This window comes from Acinonyx jubatus, chromosome D3, assembly GCF_027475565.1.
Source record: "Acinonyx jubatus isolate Ajub_Pintada_27869175 chromosome D3, VMU_Ajub_asm_v1.0, whole genome shotgun sequence".
Lineage (NCBI taxonomy): Eukaryota > Metazoa > Chordata > Mammalia > Carnivora > Felidae > Acinonyx > Acinonyx jubatus.
Window position 1 is genome coordinate 43,256,985 of NC_069392.1, and position 26,622 is coordinate 43,283,606.

Genomic DNA, 26,622 nt, shown 5'->3' on the forward strand with positions numbered 1-26,622 from the left:
AGCAAGGAAGCTATCAAAGATTTCTAGGTCATGTTAAAAGGATCCAGCAGCCAATCTGAAGTGTTTCTTATTAAATACAGAGAAAGATGAATTTATTAAATTATATCAATTAGCAAAATTCAGATTGTAAGAAACTTTATAGGACAGTTGACCCTGTTTCTTCAACAAATAATTGGCAAAGAAAAATATATGTATACATATATTTTTGGACTTTATTGGAACTTGATTTAAGCATACTGACTTTATTGGACTTTATTTTGGACTTTATTGGAACTTGATTTAAGCATAACTGAAGAATTTTATCATTTATGAAGCAATTGGAAATTTGAACACTGGTATTTTATGATATTACAGAGTTGATAATTTTGGGAGGGTTGGTAGTAGTATCAGGTTTGTTTTTTTTTAAAGTTTATGTGATGAATAGTACAGGGAGTAACAATAGGTAGGGGAGAATAAGATTGGCCATGAGCTGAAAATTGTTAAGAGTTGATGGGTATACAGGGATTCAATATACTATTGTCTTCTTATGTATGTTTGAGACTTTTTTTTTTTTTAATGTTTATTTATTTTTGGGACAGAGAGAGACAGAGCATGAACGGGGGAGGGGCAGAGAGAGAGGGAGACACAGAATCAGAAACAGGTTCCAGGCTCTGAGCCATCAGCCCAGAGCCTGACGCGGGGCTCGAACTCACAGACCGCGAGATCGTGACCTGGCTGAAGTCGGACGCTTAACCGACTGCGCCACCCAGGCGCCCCGAGACTTTCTATAATAAGCGGTTAAGTGGGAAAACAAGGAATGCAGCCTCATAGAGTTTGAGAGGATGGAAAATTCCAAGAGGAAATGTGTAATGAGAAGTTAAAATTGGTGTGTGTTGGAGGGCAGAGAGAGGAATAAATGGGGCTATAGAATTATATTTTGGAGTCTTTGGAAATAAGGTGATAGTTGTCACAGTAGATTACATTTTTAAGGAGGAAGAGTAAAAAACTAAGGAATAAAATTTGGGGAAGAATGAATAGATTTAGGGATCTGAAAATGGACAAGGAGCCAGTGAGTGAAGAAAGAGAAGGAATAGGCAGAAAGGTTAGACTGTCATTCAGAAATCAAAGGAATAGTTTCAAGAAGCTAGGGTCCAATGCTGTGGAGAGATCAAAAAATAAAGCACTCAGTCAAGGGCAGTTTACTCTGTGTTAGGAGGTAGTCAGATATTGTCAATATTCTAAACTAATTTTCTAGTATTGTAATTTGCTATTCTCTTGTGTTGAAGAGAATGGGTTTTGGACTGGAGTTTGAAATGGAGCTAATAGTACTTAATTTTCAGAATTTTATGTATTAGGTAAGTCAATATGTATAAAGCTCTTAGAATACTATCTGCCACATGGTAGAGTTGCCGCTGATTGTGTTCTGAACCCAAATGCCCCTTTCCCTGTATATTTAATAAGCATGTTATTTCTACCTACTTCTGTCTTGGAATCAGTACTGATTCCCATTTTGGTGTAAGTAATTTGTTTTAGAAATCAGGTTTTATTTTTTTACGCTACATTAATGATGGATTTTAGACTATTCAGTTTACAAATTCTCAAGATGTAACATAAGATTATGGGATTAAAAGGTTGAATATCAAAAAGCAAAATTTTGTGAACTTTTATAAATGATAGACTGTCATGATATTTTTGATTTTATATTCTTTTTTTTTTTTTAAGTTTATTTTGAGAGAGAGAGAGAGCGTGTGCATGCACGAGTGGTGGAGGGGCAGAGAAGAGGGAGAGAATCCCAAACAGGCTCTGAACTGTCAGCATGGAGCCCAGTGCTGGGCTTGATCCCATGACCATGAGATCATGATGTGAGCTGAAATCAAGCGTTGGATGCTCAACTGAGTCAGCCACTCAGACCCCCTTGTTTTTATATTCTTGTGGAAGTATAGTAGTTTTGTTTATTAAAAATTTTTTTTAATGTTTATTTTTGAGAGTGAGAGAGTGTGAGGAGGGGAGGGGCAGAGTGAGAGGGGGACAGAGGATCCGAAGCAGGCTCGGCACAGATAACAGTGATCCCCATGCAGGGCTCCAACTCACTAACCATGAGATCATGACCTGAGCCAAAGTCGGACACTAAACTGACTGAGCCACCCAGATGCCCTGTTTATTAAAATGTTTTTTAGGGATGCTCTTTAAAGTTTGTAAATAACCCATTTGAAAATGATTGTCCTTTAAATGTTTTTTCTTTAGTAAAAAAGAAAAATTAATACTTTAAATGTGTAAGAACTGGTGATCTATTTTTATGGTACGTACTTTAGACTTGACAACATGAACTAAAATTTTTTTTTTTTTTTTAAGACTTTAGGTAAAGTTGGCCGAGTACAGCAGATTTATTCAGACAGTGATTTAAAAGTGGAAGTTTGTGGAACATCTTGGACATACAATCCAGCAGCAGTTTCCAAGGTGGCATCTGCTGGATCAGCCATTAGCAATGCATCTGGTGGTATGTTTGTATCGTGTTTCTTTAAAAGTAATATGGTTTACATTAGAACCTTTGCTAATTCCTCAGTTCTCATGTACAGATAATGTCATAGATAACCTCACTTGAATGTCAACTAACTTCTGCATTTTCACTACAGGTGTTTTTTGTTTTGTTTTTTTCTTTTTTTCATATGGTGAACAGTTTTTGTTCTGGCTGAGGTATGCCCTGGAAAATTTCCATAAGTAGGTGCTTTTTCTTGGATATTATATCAAGGGTTAATTCAATATTGTACCCTTTAGTCAGAACTTATCACTTTCTTAGACTGTTTTATTCTCTTTTTATTTTCAATGTTATTGCTAGCAGATGGCTTTCTTCCTGGATATTTTTACATATCGGCCATATTTCTTTCTTACTGTTTAATAAGAGTTATTATACATGCCACAATAAGTAGAAAACCATTTTGAAATGTGAATAAGCTGGATGCTCGGGTAGACTCATGCCCAAAGTCTTTCCTTCCTGTGCTCCAGCTTTATATACATAACCTCAATTCATTTTAAAACAAATTACTGTGTATTAGCATTCAGAAAAGAAGATAGAACCATAACTATAAATTATAAGAAAGTAAAGGAAAACATTGGGCGACCTCCAGTTTTATTTTGTACTGCTTTCTACTTCCTCTACTGCTGTCTTTTCTTTCCTGTTGTAATTTGCTGGTGTACTTAAAGTTTAAATTAGGTGGTGTTATTTTTACCTTTTGGTTAGGTGGCATTACAGCCAACTGGCTACTACAAATTGAAAGAGCGAGGGATGGTTAATATCCTACTCAAATCATGTGTACTTGGTGGTGGTCCCCTTGGTGATTTCTTTGCTTTCTACTAAGTAGATCTAAGAATTAAGGGATGGTACTGGGTAATGTCTCTACTGATTAATGCTATTTAGAAAAAATATCTTATGACAATGAGTCTAAATAAATATGCCCCTAGTTCTTTTTTGTTAGTCAATACCAATATGTATGTTGTTGGCACTTAGATGACCATTTTCAACTGAAAATTGGTTTGTCCCTAAAACGTTTCCCCAAATATTATAGAGAGTACGTTGCTTCTGAATCATAATCATTCATTTGTTGATTTATTCTAAGGTCTGTACTATTGAGATCTGAGAATTGATGTGATATGCTTAAAACCTGAAAGAAAGTTTGTATTGTTATAATACTCCCATTGTAGTGTTTTTAGTTGTGATTATCTTTGGTATGGCTTCTAAATCTTGAATTGTTACTTGTCTCTAACTCTCTACTTTTTCTGAAGTTATAACTTGAAATACATGAATTGGAGAAAGCTGGGAATACTTATGGGTTGGAATTTAATGCAGCTTTCTATGGTAGTAATTATAACTTGCCTGGGTACTATCTATAGTAGCGTACAAAAATAACACTGATGATAGAAATATTAAAAAAGGAAAAGTATGTGTTCTAGATGTATGGGTAATGCTTGTCTGTTAGCAGTTAAGGTTTGAGATCCTCCTATGTTAGCAGCTTTATTTGATGCTTTACAGAAAGACTCTCCCAACTCTTGAAGAAATTATTTGAAACCCAAGAATCTGGTGACCTCAATGAAGAATTAGTTAAGGCTGCTGCCAATGGAGATGTTGCTAAAGTGGAAGATTTGCTTAAAAGACCAGATGTGGATGTGAGCATTTTAAAAATTATTTGAAGCATACACAAAAATAGAATAGTATAATGAACATTAGAGTTCAGTAATTTCATTTAAGTCCAATTAATTTCCAACTGCGCTTCATCTATTCCTTCTTCCTTTTTTCTCTGAGGTATTTTAAAGACACTGGACATCATTCTTCAGTGTACTTTTCTAAAAGATCTTGACATTTTCTTATTTTAACATTGTGACCTCCTAAATTTATGATTGATAATTAAAAAAAAATTTTTTTTTAACAGTTATTTATTTTTGAGAGATAGAGAAAGACAGAGCTGGAGCAGGGGACGGGCAGAGAGAGAGGGAGACACAGAATCTGAAACAGGCTCCAGGCTCTGAGCTGTCAGCACAGAGCCCGACGCGGGGCTCAAACTCACGGACCGAGAGATCATGACCTGAGCTGAAGTCGGACCCTTAAACGACTGGGCCATCCAGGCGCCCCTATAATTGATAATTTTTACATTTAGGTTTTTAAGTGGTTAGTGTCCTTTTGGGAAATTCAGTGAATTCTTCTCATGGAGATGTCATCTTACCATGTTTTTAAAATATATTGTAGTAAATTTTATAAGCAGTTTTCTATCCCTCTTTTCAAAACATTTAAACTTTTTTCCTGTGAGAATTGACTTACAGTTTAGAATGCAGATGAAGTAGAGGTCATACATTTTGTAAATCTTAGTAGTTTATTATATTTTACCATTCACATAAATCATATTTTAAGTGGGCCATTTTGGCTCTAGTTTAGTCATTCATTGGCTTTGCCATTGCTCCCATGTCAGCACCAATACAGTGTTCAATGTTGGCCCAGATTGTGGTTGGAGTGGCACTTTGAGTCATTGTCACTGTTCTGTGACACTGTTTGTTGCCTTTGTATTTAAGTATGCTAGACAGTTTGAAGATCTGATCTATAATTGTAAGATATAAACATCATATTCCCAGGAGCTCATGTGGCATTTCATGTTTATTAGGGAGATGTCAGTTGCAGCAGCACAACACAGTGATTCCTTTTTTTTTTTAAGTTTATTTAGAGAAAGAGAGCTAGAGAGAGCGCGTGTGCGTGCACGCGCAAGTGGGGAAGGGGCAGAGAGAGGGAAAGAGAGAATCCCAAGCAGGCTCCACACCACCAGCACAGAGCCTGATGCAGGGCTTCAACTCAGGAACTGCGAAATGATGACCTGAGCCGAAGTTGGATGCTCAACTGATTGAGCCACCCAGGCGCCCCAGCACAGTGATTTCTTTATTGTCAGATATCACAAATAATTTATTTAAATTATCAAAATTATGTAAATTATCAATGTTTAAAGTATCAAATGATTTTTGTGTTTGATAGATTTTTTTTTATATTCAGCCAAGCAGATTTATATTTTATTATACTTAATTTTTTCTTCATTTAATTACTAATTTAGTTTTTTTTTTTTAAACAATATACATTCTAAAAATTTAAAGGGAAAAAATAGTTCTACAGGGTTTGTTACAAAAATCATTTCCTTCTCAACTCTGTTTTCCCATCTTTTAGGGGCAGCTGTTTTCACGTCTTTCAGCTGATTTTCTTCATATATTTGCCTCCATATCTTCCAGTAACATCTATTGTTTTTTCTTGATTTTTATGTTTGGGGAGTTACCTTTCAATACTTCACTGTGAAAATGAGGTTTCAGCTTTCTTTCCAGCCCATTCCCTTCACACACATACACGCTCCTCCCAGTTTCTTTATGTGGTTAGGTTGTATTGTAACTTTGTTAAGATTAAAATCGACTGTGCATGTTATTATTTAAATGACATTCATATCTGAGCTGTGACTGATTCTAGATTGTATTTTCCTATACAATTGTTTGCTTTCCTTGATGTTCATAATTTTTTTTTATTTAAAAAATTGAGGTGTAATTTACATATAGTGAAATACATGGAAAAGTTTTGACAAATGCAAACATCCATGTAATTCACACCCCTAATAAGATCTAGGACTTTTCCTTTATTCCAGAAAGTTCACTTGTAGTTTTTCCCAGTCAGTCCCTCTTAACTTCACACATAAAGTTTTTTTCATTTGTTTGTAATCTATATTGTTATAGTTAATTCTTTTCCAAACTTCTAATTGACTAATCTTCCAAGACACTTAGTTATGTCAGGTATGTATTCATTTCATCTTCTGAGAGATGATAACATAGGAGAAAGATGTGTTTTTTTAAGTTATTTTTTTAATTTGAGGTCTTCCTCAAATCTCTGATCTTAGCTTGTCCATTCATCTCTGAATAAGACATTAAGCTACTTGGTGTGGTGCTCTCTTTGCTTGGATAGAACTTAGTGACTGACTTTGCATTATGGTGATTATGCATGTGGAGCTTTTGGGGTCTCTGAATGCTATCATGTAGAGGTCTGTTCTTCATGGCTATTCAGATGTTTAAGGAAAGAGACCATTTTTCTGTCTAGGGTCTATTTGCATGGCAACTAATGCTCTGTCATTGAGTTTGAGGAGAGGGTCTGGAGTGTGGCCATTGCACATCAGACATCTGCCTGGGGTTTTTCTTCTTAGCCCTGTGATGTGCTTGTTTTTGCAGGCTTTGACTTTGTCTGAAGTTCCTAGGTTTTGTGTTTCTTTTGTCTGTAAAGTCAGAACTTCTGTCTGCTTTCTCTCTTTCAAAAATGTGTTGCTTTTTATTGTTTTCTGATGTTAGGTCTTCCTTTCTCTTTGTCTTTATGTCTTTTTGTGTTTTTAATTATTTTACTGTCTTTTTAGTGTAGTCTGAGGAGAAATGTGATATAAACGTGTGACCAGGCTACCATTTTTAACCATCTTTTATGGTTTTATGGATGGGAGTGGATGGGGTGGGATTAAGGAATTGTACTTAGCCTTGGGTATGTCATTGGGAAATTATGCATTTATTCAACATCTGAAGTGAAGAAAAGATTGGAAATTATTGCTTTATAATATAATAGTTGAATATGGCTACCTTGCTAATTCATTTATGTATTCCTCATGATAGTTTGCTTACAGTTAGTATTCAGTATCTTTGTCAAATTGAATTTATTTATATAGTAGGCCATCTTTTCTGAAAGTTTTTATTCACCTCATTGTTTTTTTTTTTTCATTGAAACATACTCTGAGCTTTTTAATTCAAATAGAAGTGAATATACAAAACTAAAACGACATTTCTCCCTCCCTTACTTTCTTTTTTTAACTTTTCAGATTGGCTAAAATAGTTCTTTCATAGCTCTTTGAACAGTGGAACTTTAACCTTTAAAACAAACGAACAAAAAAATGCCTGCCTCACTTCTAAATTACAGAAGAGTTTCTGGTGGTCTATGCTAGGATATATGGAAAACCAACCTAAATTATTTTCAAAGAATCCTACAATGTGCTAGATTTAAACCTACATTATATATTGGCTCTTGGTGACATTCCTTCATCCTTTCTTTTTTGTATAGGTAAATGGACAATGTGCTGGTCACACAGCTATGCAAGCTGCTAGTCAGAATGGACATGTTGACATTTTGAAGTTACTTTTGAAGCAAAATGTGGATGTAGAAGCAGAGGTAATTAAACTGTTTGAAACATAAGTAAAAATTAATGTCCTAGAAATTATGCTTCTATATTATAAGATGGATTGCTTTCATTCCTAAAGTTTAATTTTCACCTAAGGCTCTTCTGATTGAAAAGAAAAATTTGACAAGAGATAACATGAAGCATTTCTTGTTTTTCTTTTGATTCTTCAATATTGTAGCCATAACCATAAGTGAAGATAGGAATTGAGTTTTCCTTTACTATGGTAGGACCACCATGCTGCTGGGGCTGAATTGGATTCATCCAAAAATCATACTGAGGAAGTTGAGGGAAGGGGAATGTATAGATCATGTAGGTCAAGATTTTTACTTATCTGTGACACTCAGAGGCCTTTCTTTGCTTTTTGTTTTCCCTTTCATAAGGGAATCCGTAATTTAGAACTTGTTTAGTCTTATTGTTTCTTGATTTTAATGTGGATCTTTGAAAATTTTACACGGCGTGTTTATCACTGTGTGTGTGTGTGTGTGTGTGTGTGTGTGTGTGTATGCTTAAATTAATTTAGAGTATATTCTTTTAAAAGGGAAATGAATATTTTTTACTATCATTGGAATTTTAGTTGAGAATCTATGTATGGTGTGAAGGATGGCTTCCTTTGTGATAGTTAACTATAACCTCATTATTGAAAAAATGTTAAAATCACATCTGTTTTAGTCTAGTGGAAGATTATTTAGGAATAAGTAAAATTCTATCAAATTTAGACTAGGTAGAATGTTGTAATTTTGTCCAAATGATACTCCCATTTGAGGAAGCTTAATCAGGACTTGGATTTCTGAGGGCTAAATTAGTAGACGAGCCTATTTTTACTAATTAAAACATTTTAAAGACACATTTCAAAAGAGAAGTCTTAAGTTATTTTTGCATTTTTCTCAGATTGAATGTATTTTGACAGCTACTGTTTTTTTACAGTTGACAGCTAACTATGAAGAATCATTGGTGTTGTAGTTGTAAATAAGTGATTTTTGATACTGTAATTTTCTGTTGTCTAAAAAGAGCTTGAATTTTATTTATTAAAAAAAAATTTTTTTTAACGTTTATTTATTTTTGAGACAGAGAGAGACAGAGCATGAATGGGGGAGGGTCAGAGAGAGGGAGCCACAGAATCTGAAACAGGCTCCAGGCTCTGAGCTGTCAGCACAGATCCTGACATGGGGCTCGAACTCACGGACCGCGAGATCATGAGTCGTTCGCTCAACTGACTGAGCCACCCAGGTGCCCCTTGAATTTTAAATTAGCATGTAGATGTTTATGAACTATATGATAGTTTCATTATTGTCATGTTTTTATGAATGAGATTATATGATTTGATTTTGCTTTTACAGTAGCAATTTTTAAGTCACTTCTTTCTTAGTTGTGAATTTAGGAACACAGTATCACAGGGTTTTTTTTTTTTTTGGTAATGAAAGAAAGACAATTTAAATTTAGTGTTTTGTAAATGGGAGACAGTTACTTTATTGTGTCATGGCTTGGAGAGATAGAATGAAATTCTCTGAGTTCAGTATCCCATTTTTTAATTTAATGAATCCAGAAACTACAGTAGCAACAACTACTAAGAAACCAAGGCCTTTCTGATTATAGCTAATAAGGCAAGAGGCCCCAAACCAAATTTTTTTGCCTCGTTTTTTATAAAGTGTGCTTTCTGATTCAGAATTTAATTAATACACCTGACAACGTGGGACTATCTAGCCATTTGTGTTTCTAAAGACTTCTTGTTCACATTAGGTGTTGTGTACAATGGGAGTGCAGTTGTGGGACTGGGAACAAAGTTGGCACTGTTCCTCTATTGAACTCAAATATACAACAGATGGTTAGTTGATACTTAAACCTGATGAGATTGGAGTGTGGCTCAGTAAGCTAAGTGTTTACAAATAATTTCTTTGAGAGTTTGAAAACTATGTCACCAGATCAGTGGGATACATCTGGACTTCAACCATACGTCCTCATTTGGATTTCCATTTTGTGCATTTTCTGTTTTAAAAACCATTGCAGGCAGATGTAATTATATAAATTATTTCTGTATGTATTTCTATAAAATAGTGTGAGGAAGGTGAATTAATAACAGTTTACCAATTGCAAACAAAAACCAAATTTAAAAATTGGGTTAAAATATAAATGCCAATTCATTGCCTAAGACTAAAACAAAACATCCTCAAAGTCTCATTTTTCTAGAATTTAAGACTCTATTAGAAGCAGCAGTGTAATTTTTTTTTTTTTTTAGAACAGTGGTTTTCAAGTGGGGGCATTTTTGTCCTATGGGGGACATTTGGAAATGTCTGGGACCATTTTTGATTGTCATAACTGGTAGGAGGTGTGGTGGTTTGGGTACTACTGGCATCTAGTGGGTAGAAACTAAGGATGCTACTGAATATCCCATAGCACATAGGACAGCTCCCATAACAAAGAACTATCTGGCCCAAAAGGTAAATAGGTCCAAAATTTAGAAACCCTGGTTTAAAAGATGGAGAAAATAGTTAATTTTACAAATGCACTTAAATTTGTGGTTCATCATTTGTCATTATTAACTTTTTTTTATTGGAAATTTTAGATATTTATAAAAGAATAGTATAATGAATCCTGTGTTCCCATTACCTCTCTTCAGTTATTTTTCATGGCCAGTTTTGATTTATCTGTACCCTGTTCCCGCTCTGCTCCCTCTACTGAATTATACCAAAGCAGATCTAGATATATTATTTTATCTGTAAATATTTTGGTATGTATCCTAAAAGATAAGTGCTTTAAACTTCATTATACCTTTACCAAGTGTAAAAGCAATAATAATTAACAGTATTTTTTATTTTTATTTTTTCAATGTTCATTTTATTTTTGAGAGAGTGTGAGTGGGGGAGGGCAGAGAGAGAGAGAGGCAGACACAGAATCCGAAGCAGGCTCCAGGCTCTGAGCTGTCAGCACAGAGCCTGATACGGGGCTCAAACTCATGAACCATGAGATCATGACCTGAACCAAAGTTGGATGCTTAATCGACTGAGCCCACAATGTGTTTAAAAAACTAATTTTATTAAAACTTTTGAGGTTAGCTGAAGAATAAAGAGAGTAATATATTTTGTTCTTTAGTCATCTCATTCTGTAACCTTTCATTTTTTTCATGTGTATTAGGAAGTGAGTGGGTTGCAAACTATAGCCTGCAGGCCAAATCCAGCCCTCCATTTATGTTGTTAAGTATTACTGGAACACAGCACATTCATTCATTCATTTATTTATTGTGCATGGCTGCTTTCATATTGCAACTGCAGAGTTGAATAGTTGTGACAAGATACTATGTGGTTTGTAAAATCTAAAATACTTACTTTCTGGGCCTTTACAGAAAAGTTTGCTAGTCCCTAGTATAGATGACTGTTGCATTTTTGTTTTTCAGTTGATTTAAGCTATCATTACACTAAATTATACTCCTGAAGCCAATGTTACACCATATGTTAACAAACCAGAATTTAAATAAAAATTTGAAAAAGTAACCACTTAATTATTTCATATATATTGTACCTTTCTGATATGTGATAAGATTATATTTTTTTCCTATTTCTTTTTCTTAGGGAAAACTCAGCTATTTTGAAAAGTTGTCTCCATGTAGGTCATAACCTACTAAGTACAGTAGGATTACATTCTGTTACCTCCTTAATGTATAGGTAAAGGCACTGAGGACTGTGAAATCTTAGGTATGTTTTTATAAGTGAGCTAATTGTGGATCCTGCAGGGACTAAGTATTTTTTTTCCAGTGATGAAGTATAATATTAAAGGTATGAAGGATTGAATGGAAGACCAGTTCTAAAAAGTGTGTCATTTACAATTAGTTTTCAAATACAGTACAAATATATACTGCAGTTGTCAGGAAACTTGGGGTGGTTTTATCATTTAAGATTAATGAAAACTATTCTGAAGAAGAACAATACTAAAGTTTATCAGGAAACCCAAGTTTTAATGGTATTGTTGCTGTCTAAAGAGATATTGGGCAAAAACTTTAACTGGTATAAGCTTCAGTTTCCTTATCTATGATAATAACTTAAAGGGTTGGAGTGTGGAGTAAGGGAAGTAATTAAGATACTATTTATAGTATACAACACCACCAAAGGAATTTATGATGTTATTATTGCCTTTGTTTGACTGTTTCTTTCCAACTGGCAGAAGGTAGACAGTATAGTTTCTCAAGAAGTAGATACTAATTCTGTCCGATTCTGCTTGTCTAGTAATGAAAACAAAACTGTAGGGGCACCTGGGTGGCTCAGTCAGTTAAGTGTCCGACTTGATTTTGGCTCAGTTTCAGATTGTTTTGAACCATGATCTCATGGTTTGTGGGATCAAGCCCTGCCTTGGGCTTAGCGCTGACACTGTGGATCCTGCTTGGGATTCTCTCTCTCCCTGTCTTTCTGCTCCTCCCCCACGCACGTGCATGCCCTTTCTCTCTCTCAAAATAAGTAAATAAGTTAAAAAAAACCCAAAACTGTAGTAACAGTTTATGTAAATGTAAAACTGAGAAGGAAAGGGCAAGTGGGCTTTAAGACTGGGCAGTTTAAGGAAATTCTTTTCTTAAAAACAAGTTAGGGCTCAGGATAATAATCTTCAAAGTGGCTCTAGGAATTGGTATACATAGTTCCTGAAGGATCCATGTTGATTTAGATTATGAATGGAGGCTTCCCTACCTCCTTATTCCACACTACGCCCCCAAAACTGGTACTATTAAAAATGTGGCATGTCAACAAAAGATTAGATTTGTAAGACTTAGAAAACAGTCTTTAACTTGGCTTTTACAGGAAGGCAGGCTAAAATCTGAGATTGCCCAAACAAAAAGGTCAAGCTTTACAAGGGGACACACTAGACTTTTAGCCTTCCCTTATCTGTAAATTCTTTTAGTTGCTCAGGTTGAGTTTTAAGAATCCTCGCTGATTTCTCTTTTGTTTTTTCATATTACTTATCTGGTAATGAGTAATTACCATCAGTAAATCCTGTTGGCTCTTCAAAATATGTCCAGAATTTGAACATTTTTTTATCCTTTCTGCTGTTACCATCCTAGTCTTCACACTTCTTCCCCCAAATAATCCTCATAGCTTTCTCTCTCTCACGTCTTCAGCTATTCTTTGGCTGAGAGGCCATCCCTTGGCTGTCATCTAATCCTTCTTCCCTCCAGTATTTTCCCTATGGCCCTTTTACTACCTAAAATTTACATTTTATTTACTTATTTTGTTGATAATATTCTATCTCCCCCACTAGAATGTAAACTCTATGAGGGTAGGAACTTTATTTTGTCCATTGTTGTATCACCACTATCCAGAACAATACTGAGCTTGTAGTAGGAACTCATTAAATACTCACTGAATGAATCAACCAGAATACACCACTTCCAAACAATTGTGTTGTTTGAAGTTTTAGCATGATCAGAATACCAGCATCTTGATGAATTGAATGAGTTTTAGGAAAAAAAGATGAAGTAAAATACTACTAATTTTATCTGGGGATAATAAAATAGTTTAACTAATTTACTGAAAGTGTCAGTATATTCAGGAAATGTTTAATTCCATTGATGTTAAAAATCATGGTAGTTACTGAGAGGATTCTGGGAATATAGTGATGTAGGAAGTAGTAGAAATTCATCGCCCCACCTAGATAACAACAGTACTTGTAGAATTCTTTCTGATGTAACTATTTTAGAACTCTGGATTCTGTTGAAATCTTGCTACTTCTAGGGGAAGGGTTGGAGGTTAATTGTGGTCAATGTTGTCAATTTTAGCTCTTAATTCAGCAGGAACTACCTATATGCCAACCTTTAGCCCAGTGGCAGGCAGCCGTGTTTATGTTCCTAGATCAGCTTGCAGGAGCCAGGGTGGGCAACAAGGACTCTTTTCTACAAACATCAGGATCTGTGTTCTGATCACTGATTGCTGCTTCTGATCATGGAGGTGGAGACACAGAGGTGGGCCGCCGTTGTTGTACCCTCCCATTGTTGTAAGCCATTCCCCCTTCGCTGAAGTGACTTCCAGAAGATTTGAAGATTGGTACACCCTCCCCCTCTTCCCCCCGCCCCCCCTTTTTTTCTTTTTCTCCTTCTGGGAGCCTGGCATTAAAGACTAGGACATCCAAAAGCAACTACTGTGAGAAACTAGAAGGTCACTGCACATGCCCAAGGAAAGGTGCAGGTTCAGAAAAGACCTTTTTACACCTTAGGCTATAAGCACAAAGAAAGCCTAAAACAATTAAAAACAAAACAGGAAAAAAAAAACCCAGAAAACCCTGCAAAAGGGGAAGCATCTGATTTTAAGAGTTACCGTGTTATTAGAATCAAATGTCCAGATTTCAACAAAAAAAATCACAAGGCATACAAAGAAATAGGAAAGTATGATCCATTTAAAGGAAGAAAAATAAGGCAACAGAAACTGCTTGCGATAAAACCAGATATAGGTTTACTAGACAAAGACTCTAAAACAGTTATCTTAAAGATGCTCCAAGAACTAACTGAAGATGAGAAGAAAGTCAAGAAAATGATGTATGAACAAAATGGAAATAACAGTGAACACAAAGATAACCTAAAAAGAAATCAAGAAGAAATTCTAAAGTTGAAAAGTACGATAACTGAAGTGAAAAATTCATGGAGATATACAAAGACAGATTTAACCAGACAGAAGAAAGACCCAGTGAACTAGAAGATAAGACAATGAAAATTATGGAGTCTGAGGAGTAGAAGGAAAAAAGATTGAAGAAAAAATGAACAGAGCCTTAGGGACCTGTGGGACACTATCAGGTGGACCATGATATGCACTGTGGGAGTTTGAGGAGAAGAGATTGGGGGTGGGGGGGAAGGAGGAGCAGAGAGATTATTTAAAGAAACTGTAGCCCAAAACTTCCCAAATTTGATGAAAGACCTGATTACAAACATCCAAGAAGCACAGTGAATTCCAAGTAGGATGAACTCAAATAGACCTATGCTGAGACACACACAATATCATCAAACTTCAAGAGCCAAGGCCAAAGAATCTTGAAAGCAGCAACAGAGGTGACTTGTCACTTATAAGGAATCCTCATAAGATTTTCAGATTTCTCATCAGAAACTTTGGAGTCCAGAAGATAGTGGACTGATGTATTCAAGGTGCTAAAAAGAACACACACACACACACACACACACACACACACACACACACACACACACACACTGTCAACCAAAAATCCTGTGTCTGGTAAAACTCTCCTTCAAAAATGGCAGAGAAATTAAGACATTCCCTAAAACTGAGGGAGTTTGTTACCACTATGCCTGCCTTGCAGGAAATCCCAAAAGGAGTCCTGCAGGGTGAAATGAGTTGTTTTAGGTAGTAACTTGAAGCCATAAGAAGAAATAAAATCACTGTAAAGGTAAAATATGTAGGCATTTATAAAAGATAGCATTATTTTAACAATATATTGTCTATAATTCTTTCTTTTGTTTCCCACATGGTTTAAGAGACTAATACATGAAAAAATTATTAGTCTAAAATCTAGTATTATTGTAATTTTGGTTTGTAAATCTACATTTTGTTTTCTGCATAATTTAAGAACTGATGGATTTAAAAAAAATTATATTTTTGGGCACACAATGTACAAAGTTGTAATTTTGTGGTGACAGTAACTGAAAGTGTTGTGAATGGACCTGTTAATGAGTTTTTGTAGGTTATTGAAGTTAGGCTGGTATAAATTTGAAATTAGTATTATAACTTTAGGAAGTTAAATATAACCCCCATGGTGACTGAAGAAAATAGATATAGAATATACATGAAAGGAAATGAGAAGGGAATTAAAATGTTTCACTTCAAAATAACAATTAAATATAAAAGAGGACATTAATTTGGAAAATGAGGCAACAAAAGCTGTATGGTATCTAGAAAATATATAGGAAGATGACAACAGTAAGTTATTCCTGATCAATAATTACTTCAAATGTAGGTGGATTAAAGTATAAAAGACAGAGACTGGCAGAATGGATTAAAAATGATGTAATATATTCTCTGTATAAGAGACTCAGTTTAGGTGCATAGATACATAAGTTTAAAGTGAAAGGATGGAGAAAGATATTAATGCAAATAGTAACCAAAAGAGAGCAGGAGTAGCTCCACTAATTTTAGACAGACTAGAATTTAAGTCATGAAGGTTATAAAAGACAGAGATGGGCATTATTTTTAAAAAGTTCAATACAGCAAGAAGATATGGCAATTATAAATATTTATATACTTAATAATAGACCAAACAAATAGATGAAAAAAATTGACAGAAGTGACGGGAGAAATAAACATTTTTACAATAGTACCTTGAGACTTCAGTATCCTACTCTCAGTAATGGATAGAACAACACAATAAAGCCAAATAGAGCTAATAGACATCTATGGAACACTCCACCTAACAACAGCGTGCACATTCTTTTCAAGTGCACCTTGTACGTTCTTCAGGACAGACCATACGTTAAGTTGCATATTAAGGCTCAGTAGATTTAAAAAGGTAGATGTCTTACAGAGTATCTTCTCTGACCACAATGTGATGAAGTTTCAAATCAATAACAGAGGAAAAACTGGAAAATTCACAAATTTGTGGAAATTAAAATTAAGCAATGAATGGATCAAAGAAATTGCAAGGGAAATAAGACAATACTTAGAGATGAATGAAAACAAAAGCGGAACATAACTAAAACCTGTGAGATGTAGTGAAAGCAGTATGAAAGAGAAGTTTATAGCTATACATGGGTACATTTAAAAGATAGATCAGATAGGGGTGCCTGGGTGGCTCAGTCATTGAAGTGTCTGACTTTGGCTCAGGTCATGATCTTGCAGTTTGTGGGTTTGAGCCCCATGTTGGGCTCTATGCTGACAGCTCAGAGCCTGGAGCCTGCTTCAGATTCTGTGTCTCCCTCTTTCTCTGCTCCTTCCCAACTAAGGCTTTGTCTCTCTCTCAAAAATAAATAAACAGTAAAAAAAAAAAAAAATTTCAGGGAGCCTGGGTAGTTCAGTCTGTTAAGTGTCCGACTCTTGATTTCAGCTCAGGTCATGATCTCAGGGTTGTGAGCTCCACAGCGTGGAACCTGCTTGGGATACTCTTTCTGCCTCTCTCTCTCTGCTCCTCCCCTGCTTGTGTATGCACTCTTAAAATAAACATTAATAAATAAACAATAATAATAACAAAATAGTAAACAAAAATAAATAAACATTAAAAAAAGACTCTGAGTACTAAAATCAGAAATGAAAGTGGGGACATTACCATTCCAAAGAAATGGAAAGGTGTATAAGTGAGTACTTTAAAGAGTTGTATGCCAACAAATGGGATAACCTAGATGAACTGGACAAATACCTAGAAACACAAAACCTAAGACTGAATCATGAAGATACAGGAAATCTGAATAGACTATAGCTAGTAAGAAGATTGAATCAGTAATTTAAAAAAATACCCTGACAAAGAAAAGCCCTGGAACTGATTGATTCACTGATGAACTCTACCAGACATTTAAAGAGCTAATACCAGTTCTCAGATTTTTCAAAAATGTCAGAGGAGAGAACACTTCCTAATTCATTCTATGAAGCCTGCTTTACCCTGATGTCATAGCCAGACAAAGTTACTATAAGAAAACTACAAACCAATATGCCTTGTGAAGAATGATATAAAGTTCCTCAACAAAATACTAACAAACCAAATTCAGCATATTAAAAGGATTATACACCATGACCAAGTGGGATTTATTCTTGGACTAAAGGAAAGTTTAGAATACAAAAATCGATCAATGTGATAGCACCACATTAACAGAATGAAGGGAGAAAACCATGTGACCATCTCAATTGATGTAGAAGCATTTGATTAAATTCAGTACCCTTTTATGATTAAAAAACCCCCAGCAAACTAGGAATGGAAGGAAACAACCTTGACATAATAAAAACCATATATGAAAAACTGAAAATTTGTCCTCTGGGATCAGGAAAAAGGTAAGGATACTCACTTTTCCACTCACATTCAACATGGTACTGGAAGTCCTAGCCAGAGTAATTAGGCATGAAAAAGAAATAAAAGGCATCGACCTTGGAAAGGAAGAAGTAAAATTATCTCTGCAGATTATGTGATCCTTTTATCTAGAAAACCCTAAAGTTCCACACAAAAAACTTTTAGAACTAATTAAGATATTCAGCAAAGTGTCAGGATACAAAGTCAGTGTACAAAAGCTAGCTGTATTTCTGTACACTAACCATCAACAATCAGTAGGGGATATTAAGAAAACAACTCCATTTACAATAGCAACAAAAATAATTAGGAGTTAATTTAACCAAAGAGGTGAAAGACTTGTACAATGAAAACTACAAAATACTGCTGAAAGAAATTATAGAAGACATATGCAAATAGAAACCTATTTCATGTTCATGGATTGGAAGAATTTATATAATGATGTCAGTACTGTCCAAACTAATCCACATGTTCAATGCAAACCTTCTCAAAATATTAGTGATTTTTTTTTCCAGAAATGGAAAAATCCATTCTATAGTTCAGTATGTCATCTCAAGATACCCTGAGATAGCCAAAACCATCTTGAAAAGGAATAAAAAATCTGGGAGACTCATTCTTCCTGATTTCAAAATTTACTGCAAAGGTACAATACTCAAAACAGTTTGGTACTGGCATAAAGACAGATCTATAACTCAGTGGAACAGAATAAAGAGTCCATTAATCCTTGCATACATGGTCAAATAATTTTTGACAAAGGCGCCAAGAGTATTCAGTGAGGAAAGGACAGTCTTTTCAATAGATGGTGCTGGGAAAACAGGATATCTATGTACAAAAGAATGAAGATGGACCCTTACCTCAAATCATCTACAGAAATTAACTCAGTAGGTCAAAGACTTAAATGCAAAAGCTAAAAGTATAAAACTCTTAGAAGAAAACATTGGGCAAAGCTCACAACATTGGATTTGGCAGTGATCTGTTGGCACATGCAGCAAAAGAAGAAATAGGCAAATTGGACTTCCATGAAAATTGAAAAATTCTGTGCACCAAAGGACACTATCAACCATGAAAAGGCAACCTACAGAATATGGGACAATACTGGCAAATTGTATGTCTGATAATGGGTTGATGTCCAGGATATGGAGAATACTTAAAACTTAACAACAATAACAAAACCTGATTCAAAACTGGGCAAAGGACTTGAATAGACATTTTCCAAATAATATATATGGATGGCTCATAAGCACCTGAAAAGATGCTAAACATCACAAATCATTAGGGAAATGTAAATCAAAAGCATAATGAGATACCACCTCACAGCTAGCTAGTCAGATGGCTACTATAAAAAAAAAAAAAGAAAAAAAAGAAAAAAAGCCAAACAGAAAATATGTGAGGATGTGGAGAAATTGGAACCCTTTGGGGAGGTTGGTGAGGATGTAAAATTGTATGGCTGCTGTGGAAAACAGTATGGTGATTTGTTAAAAATAGAATTACCGTATGATCCAGCAATTCCATCTCTGGGTATATACCCACAAGAATTGAAAGAACAGTGTTCATATCATTATTCAAAGTAGCTAAAAATTGGAAGCAACCTAAGTATTCTTGATTTATGAATGGCTAAACAAAATGTGATATATACATACAATGGAGTATTATTTACTTAGGTAATTTTGCCTCATGCTACAATGTGGATGAACCTTGAGGACATGATGCTAAATGAAATAAGACAATTGCAAAATACAAATACTGTATGCTTCCATTTATGTGAAGTACCTGGACTAGTCAAAAATCATAGAGACGGAAAGTAGAATAATGGTTTCCAGGGGTTGGGAAGAGGGACAATAGAGAATTATTGTGTAAAAGGTATAGTTTTAGTTTTACAAGATGAGTTCTGGAGATGGATGGTGGTGATGGGTGCATAACAATATGAATATGTTTAATATCACTGAATTTTACACTTAGAGGTGGTTAAGATGATAAATTTTATGTTACTTGTATTTTACAGTAAAAAAAAATCATTTAAAAAACATGATTGTAGGGGCACCTGTGTGGCTCAGTTGGTTAAGCATCTGACTCTTGGTTTCAGCTTAGGTCATGCTCTCACGGTTTGTGGGTTCAAGCCCCACATTGGGCTCTGCACTGACAGTACAAAGCCTGCTTAGGATTCTTTCTCTCTTTGCCCATCCCCTGCTCATGCTTGCTCTCTCTCAAAATGAATAAATGAACTTAAAAAAAAAAACAAAACCATGATTGTAGGGATGCCTTGGTGGGTCAGTCAATTAAGTGTCCAACTCTTGATTTTGGCTCAGGTCATGATCTCATGTTTGTGAGATTAAGCCCCGCATCAGGCTCCATGCTGAGCTTGGAGCCTGCTTAGGATCTCTCTCTTACGCCCTCTCCCCTTCTCCCCCACCACTGCCACTCTCGCTCTGCCCCTACCCCTCACGTGTGCACATGCTCTGTCTCTTGAAAAAAATAAAACCAAAAAACCCATGATTGTAATTAAGGCATATTAAAGATTCAACTCTGTACCCATTTTGGTTCTTACTAGCTAGTAGGTACTGTGGTGCATCCTGGGGATAAAGATGACAAAGATACAGTTGTAGCCCAAAAGAAACTCGCAGTCAAATAAGAATAATGTACTTGGAGGGGTTCCTAAGTGGTTCAGTTGGTTAAGCACCAACTCTTGGTTTCTGCTCAGATCATGATCTCATGGTTCAAGCCCTGCATCAGGCTCTGTGCTGGCAGCACAGAGCCCTCTTGGGATTCCCTCTCTCTCTCTCTCTCTCTCTCTCTCTCTCTCTCTCTCTGTTCCTCCCCTTGCTTGCACTCTCACTCTCTCTCAAAAGTAAAAATAAACATTTTAAAAATGATGTACTTGAAAACAATTATACTACAGAGTGATAATAAGATTTTGTGAGAGGGGATGTTTAATAGGGGAGGGAGAGGTTGTCTGAGCTGAATTGTAAAGGGTATCTGTTTTCAAGCCAACAAGGTGAGGAATCAACGCATTGATATCTGGGGTGAAGTATATGAACATAGGGGGTCAAATAAGTTGGTAAGTTAGAGTTTTATATGTGAAGCAATGATGGCAGCAGATGAATATGATATGGTCCACAGAAATAGGTTTTAAAAGAGGTTTGTTATTTATATAGTAGGGTTACATTAGAGTTTTAAACATAGATGTTATACTTTACAGAGGGAATTTGTGTGTGTGTGTGTGAGAGAGAGAGAGAGCAAGCGAGAGAGAGGGAGCGAGAGAGCGCGCAGAATAGATTGGGGTAAAATAAAGTGGAGGCAGGGTAAGCTGTGGCAATAAGTTAGGTGACTGAGAATCAAGACCTAAATTAATTCGTGGTAGGACTGGAGAAGAGAGAAGAGATCTGAATGTAAATTGAAGAGTAACAAGCATAGAATTTTGTGTTTGTATATTTTGTGTCTCAGGGAGAGGAAGTAGGTGAGCATAACTTACACATATTGATTTTGTTGACCATATGGTTTTTGGTTCTGTCAGCTAACCTAGGGAATGAGAGCAGATTTTGCAAAGTTCAGAGGAAAGAGGGGGATAAGAGGGTACAAAGACCCAAGATCAGGTTTAATTTGAGGCCCCTGCACAAATCCTTTCAGGTAGCCTTATTGAGATCAGCTGTGATCCTGTCCCTCAACATCTCATTTGGTGCCAGGATGGGAGACATAATAATGAGCTTCTATTAGGTGTATTTGGATACTACAAATGGATTCAGAAGAAAGCAACAAAACCTATTCAAGTTTTTATGCAGCTGAGGTTTTTTATTTTGAAGAAAAACAAAGTAATTGTTTTCTACTGTATATTTTCCAGAATCTTGAAGTTTCTCTTATGTATATATCCTTTTGACACATAAGAGTTTTTAATTTTTTAGTGGTTTTTTTTTTTTGTGTAAATAAATTGTTGACAGGACCTGCATAACAGTGTTTCAGTAACAGCTTTCTAACAATCATAAACATATGGTACATTTCATAAATAGTTCCTGTTTTTATTTGGCGAGTGTTAGTGGATTGATGTTATTTTTAACAGAAAAACCACTTAGATTGCCTTAAAAATTATAACAAAAAATAAATCTAAACAAATTACAGGGAAGGAAGAGTTTAAATCTAAGATTCTGAAACATAATGCTACTAGAGAGGTTTCATCTCTTTGTCTCTCTGTCTCACACACACACACACACAAATCTAGAATTTTCTTTTGTAAAAAGCTGATTTCTCTGGGTTGCTTAAATATAATGCTCAGAGACACATGAGTTGAATCAAATCTTTCACGTGGTAGCGTGCTAGTTCCTTTATGCTCAAGGTTGACAGGTAACAACTAGTTTGGCTTAGTTGGCATATTAGTAAGGTAGAAGTACTGCTGAGTTATAGTTTCCTACCTTTGCAAGGGAGGTTGTCAAATTGTTGTGAACCCCCATATTAGCGGTTTTACTTTTAATATCTGTCTGAGAATATTCTAAGGCTAAAACTATTTTGAATTCAGTAACTGTTTTGAACTGTTGTTTTGTTTTTTTGTTTTTTTTTGCTTTTTTGTTTTTAATTTTTATTTATTTAAAAAAAATTTTTTTTTTAACGTTTATTTATTTTTGAGACAGAGAGAGACAGAGCATGAACGGGGGAGGGTCAGAGAGAGGGGGACACAGAATCTGAAACAGGCTCCAGGCTCTGAGCTGTCAGCACAGAGCCCGACGCGGGGCTCGAACTCACGGACCGTGAGATCATGACCTGAGCCGAAGTCGGCCGCCCAACCGACTGAGCCACCTAGGCGCCCCTGTTGTTTTGTTTTTAATTTAAATCTGTGAAAAGTAGTTCAAATAATGCTGAGTACCATATGGATTTTCAAACCACTTGCTAAAACTGGACTCCATGAGAGGGAAGGACTGTGGGTTGGGAATCATTGCTCTGGAGAAAGTCTCAGAGCGTGCTTACTTCTGAGTGTCAGAATTTGAGATATCTGAAATAAAGATAGTATCCTTATAATACATATCTCCATCTGGATCGAGCAAAGTGATGGGACTTCTTTTTTAGTGTAGACTATGTATATTATCTTCATGGTACAGTATGGACATTTTTTTCCTCTTTAAAAAGTTGTTTCTTATATTTGAAAAAATAAGTACTTGGGTCTTTCTCTGCCTCTCATCTCCAGAAATATGCCTGTTATAAAAGGTAAGACTTTAGGGGTACCTGGGTGGCTCAGTCAGTTAAGCATCAACTCTTGATTTTGGCTCAGGTCATGATCTCTCCATTCATGAGATTGGGCCCCACGTGGGACTCTGTGCTGATTTAGCAGAGCTTGCTTGGGGTTCTCTCCCTCCTTCTCTCTCTGCCCCTACCCTGCTTGTGCATACCTCCCCACCCCACCCCCACCAAGTAAATAAATGAACTTAAAAAAAGGTAAGGCATACCTCCTGGATTTTTCTGAAATAATTTTGCGTTTTGGATATGTCAAGTTATGCTGATTTGTGTGTCATTTTTTTATCTTTTCAGGTAGTACTTAAATTTTTTCTGTTCTTGAATATACAGAAGAATGTATCCTCACTAGCCAGAGATAACCAATGTTAATATATTGATATATTTCTCTCAAAGTTAATTGAGATCTCAATTTGGCATCCTGTCTTTTTTAAATTGCTCAACTAATATTTATATAATTTTTATGTCATTAAAAAGCCTTTGTAAAATTTTTTGAATGGAAAGAACGTTTATAAATGGTTGTCTCATCATTTAACATTTTCCTAATGTTGGCTTACCATCATCACTGTTAACTTCTGATAAAAGTATTGGTCCACTATATATGTGAAATAGTGTATTGATCCAGGTTCATCATTTCTGTTTGGAGTTAATCACTGTTCAAGTGACTTGCTAGTTATTTTGTTGGCTCTGTTCTTTGTAACCTTTTCTCACATTAATCTGGTTCTTGATGAATTATTATAGCTTCAGGTATTATTTTTATTTCTAAAATAATTCACTCACTAATTCAGATTTCAATGATGATGTTTAGGATAAAGATGGAGATCGAGCTGTTCACCACGCAGCTTTTGGAGATGAAGGTGCTGTTATAGAAGTACTGCACCGGGGCAGTGCTGATTTGAATGCTCGCAACAAGCGCCGACAGACACCACTTCATATTGCTGTTAATAAGGGCCATCTTCAGGTTGTGAAGACTTTATTGGACTTCGGCTGTCATCCTAGTCTCCAGGTAAAGTCTTTATGAAGAATATTCTGCAGGCATTGCTAGGATTCTGTTAAAGCGAAGTACTAAGTTCTCTGGTAAGCATTCCTTTGTTACCAGTTCATTGTGTATGTTCGGTCATAGGAAATGATCCCAAAGGCATAGAATATGATAAAATTGGCAGCTATTCCTTCTTAGAAAAGCCTTTTTAAAGAAAGTGTCCATAGATTAATTTTATATTGGAAGGTGAGGATGGGGACTTCTTGCAAATATATCAGCTTATGAATTGATTTTGATCATAACGATGAGCTTCTGCAACTTAAGGAAGTGTAATAGGCTACATTTCATGATGCTTTATAACTATCTGAATTATTTTAATTGTAGCTTAATTTATCTTAGAGTCTTAGTCTAGTCATTAGTTCAGGAAGATTTTCTGTTTTGGAAAATATACAGGGTTTTAGGGTTAATTTACGGTAGGACCTAATTTTTGAGGCAAGAATCACCTAAGAGATGATTCCTTCCACAGTTTTAGCAACCAGATGGATTAGATTGGATAAGTGTCAGAGAAGTAATGAAGAGGAAAAACAGGAGTAATGGGACTGGAAGTTTGAGAACTGAAAAGAATTGGAGATTTTGTTCAGCTAGATGGTTATCAGAGACTGATATATCTGAGGCACAGCATTTTGGAACTGACAGGGTTTGGAACTTAGACCCTCTAAGTGGATGGCAGAATTGGAGGATGGAGGAAGTAGAGAGTGTTAATCTGTTGAAGGAGAGATAATTTATACCTATTGATTTTATTTGGTCTGAAATGGGAGGCAAAGTCATCTGTTGAGAGAATGGTCAGTAGTAGGTATAGAAAAGGTAATTGAGAAGAGTGATAGAATATTTGGAATAGCTACTGTGGGGACCAGAAGGTATGACATAGCAGGGCCTGTAGAAGCTTATTCCAACCATGTGAAGAGCCTAGCTGAAGTTGAAGAGTATGAATTTTTAGTGCCACTGCATCGGAGGACAGAAAGTAGATGGTTGGATTGAACTTGGGTTAGGAATCTGTTATGAGGGTACATGAGTATATGTCTGGGATTGGCCAACTTTTTCTATAAAGGGCCAGATGATAATTTAGGCTTTCATATAGTTGCTATAATGACTATGCAGTGCTCCAATTATAGCGTGAAAGCAGCCATTGATAATACATAAATGACTGTGTGTGGCCGTGTTCCAATAAAACTATTGACAAAAACAGGTGGCAGGCTGGATGTAGCAACCGTGGTACATGCCATAGGTATGACTTAACATTTATGGAACTATGAGATGAATGCGGTCTAAATTACCCATTTATGCAGATAACTGAAAATGAATAATAACTTACTGCTAAGTAAGTTGATTAATGAAAAAAGTAGTCAGCTTGAAAAAAAGAGGAAGACTGAGACTGCTAAATTTTCTTTTACATTTGTTTCTATTTTGATTAACTAACTGCTTTTCTGCCCCTTGCAAACATTTAGATTAATGATTTTCACCCATGACTACACAATATATACAGCTGGGGAGCTCTGAAAAACTACTAATGCTTGGGTCTCACTCCCAGAAATTCTGGTTTAGTTGGTCTGGAGAACAGCCTGGTATCTTTTTAAGAGCTCCCCTATAGATTCTAAATGTGCAGCCAAGATCGAGAACTACTGATTTTTAATTCATTTCTGTAGGGCCCCAAGACTGGTGTAAGTTTGTTTTGAAATTTCAGGCATAACAGTTACTGGTAGGAATGGGTATAGCCGGCTATTTTAAACTAATGAATTTTGAGGGCAGCTTTTTCACCTCATTACTTTTTATAATTAGCTGAATCATACTTGAACGTGATTATTTTTCCTTTTCTTTGGTAGGCTACGTGTTCATTGTGTTTAGATTGAGTATGAATTTATTTAATATAATGAGGCTCATATCTCTTGCCTGCATCTTAAAATTTAGCATAGGATGTTTTGTTGATGGTTTTTGGATATGGCTTCTGTTTACTAGTTCAGTATATATATTAGTATTACATATGATGTTTGGTTCAAGAACTGATGAAAGTCTCTTTAAATTAAAAAAAGGATTCTGAAGGTGATACCCCTCTTCATGATGCAATAAGTAAGAAACGTGATGACATCCTGGCAGTTCTTCTAGAAGCTGGAGCAGATGTTACAATTACAAACAATAATGGATTTAATGCTCTGCACCATGCAGCACTAAGAGGAAATCCCAGGTAAAAGATCTCACTTTTTACTCTAGCAGTTTAAAAATATTTTCCTAGTGCTAGTTCTCTTTTTCTGATACTGATGAGGAAATAATGACTTATTTTAGTATTTTATAAATCATTTTAAGGTCTGTAGAAATTATGTCTTCACTATTAATTTTATATTATATTTTGGTTGTTAAACTAATGCAAGGACTGCCTGGGTGGCTCAAGCATTAAGCATCTCACTTTGGCTCAGATCATGATCTCACAGTTGGTGAGTTTGAGTCCCATATCGGGTGAGCTCGAGCCCTGCTTCAGGTAAAAACAGGAGGCCTGGGTGAGCCCTGCTTCTCTCTCTCTCTCTCTCTCTCTCTCTCTCTCTCTCTCTCTCTCGCTCTCCTTCTCTTCCCCTCCCTTCTTCCCTCTTCCTCCCCCCCTCCTCCCTTCCACCCCTTGGGGGATTCTCTCTCTCTCTCTCTCTCTCTTTCTCTCTGCCCCTTGCTCACTTGCATCCCCCCTTCTAAAAACAAACAAACAGAAATTAATACAAATATTATGAA

The 26,622-nt window shown here is 35.8% G+C and overlaps 1 protein-coding gene across 1 annotated transcript in view; it reads left to right on the forward strand.

Moving 5' to 3' along the window:
• Positions 1-26,622, forward strand: part of MIB1 (MIB E3 ubiquitin protein ligase 1) — a 126,726-nt gene that overhangs the window by 45,756 nt on the left and 54,348 nt on the right. The window contains exons 8-12 of the mRNA XM_027068624.2: positions 2,332-2,476; positions 4,007-4,140; positions 7,580-7,687; positions 23,680-23,877; positions 25,938-26,089. Coding sequence (XP_026924425.1) covers positions 2,332-2,476; positions 4,007-4,140; positions 7,580-7,687; positions 23,680-23,877; positions 25,938-26,089 — 737 coding nt within the window. The remainder of the gene's footprint in view (positions 1-2,331; positions 2,477-4,006; positions 4,141-7,579; positions 7,688-23,679; positions 23,878-25,937; positions 26,090-26,622) is intronic.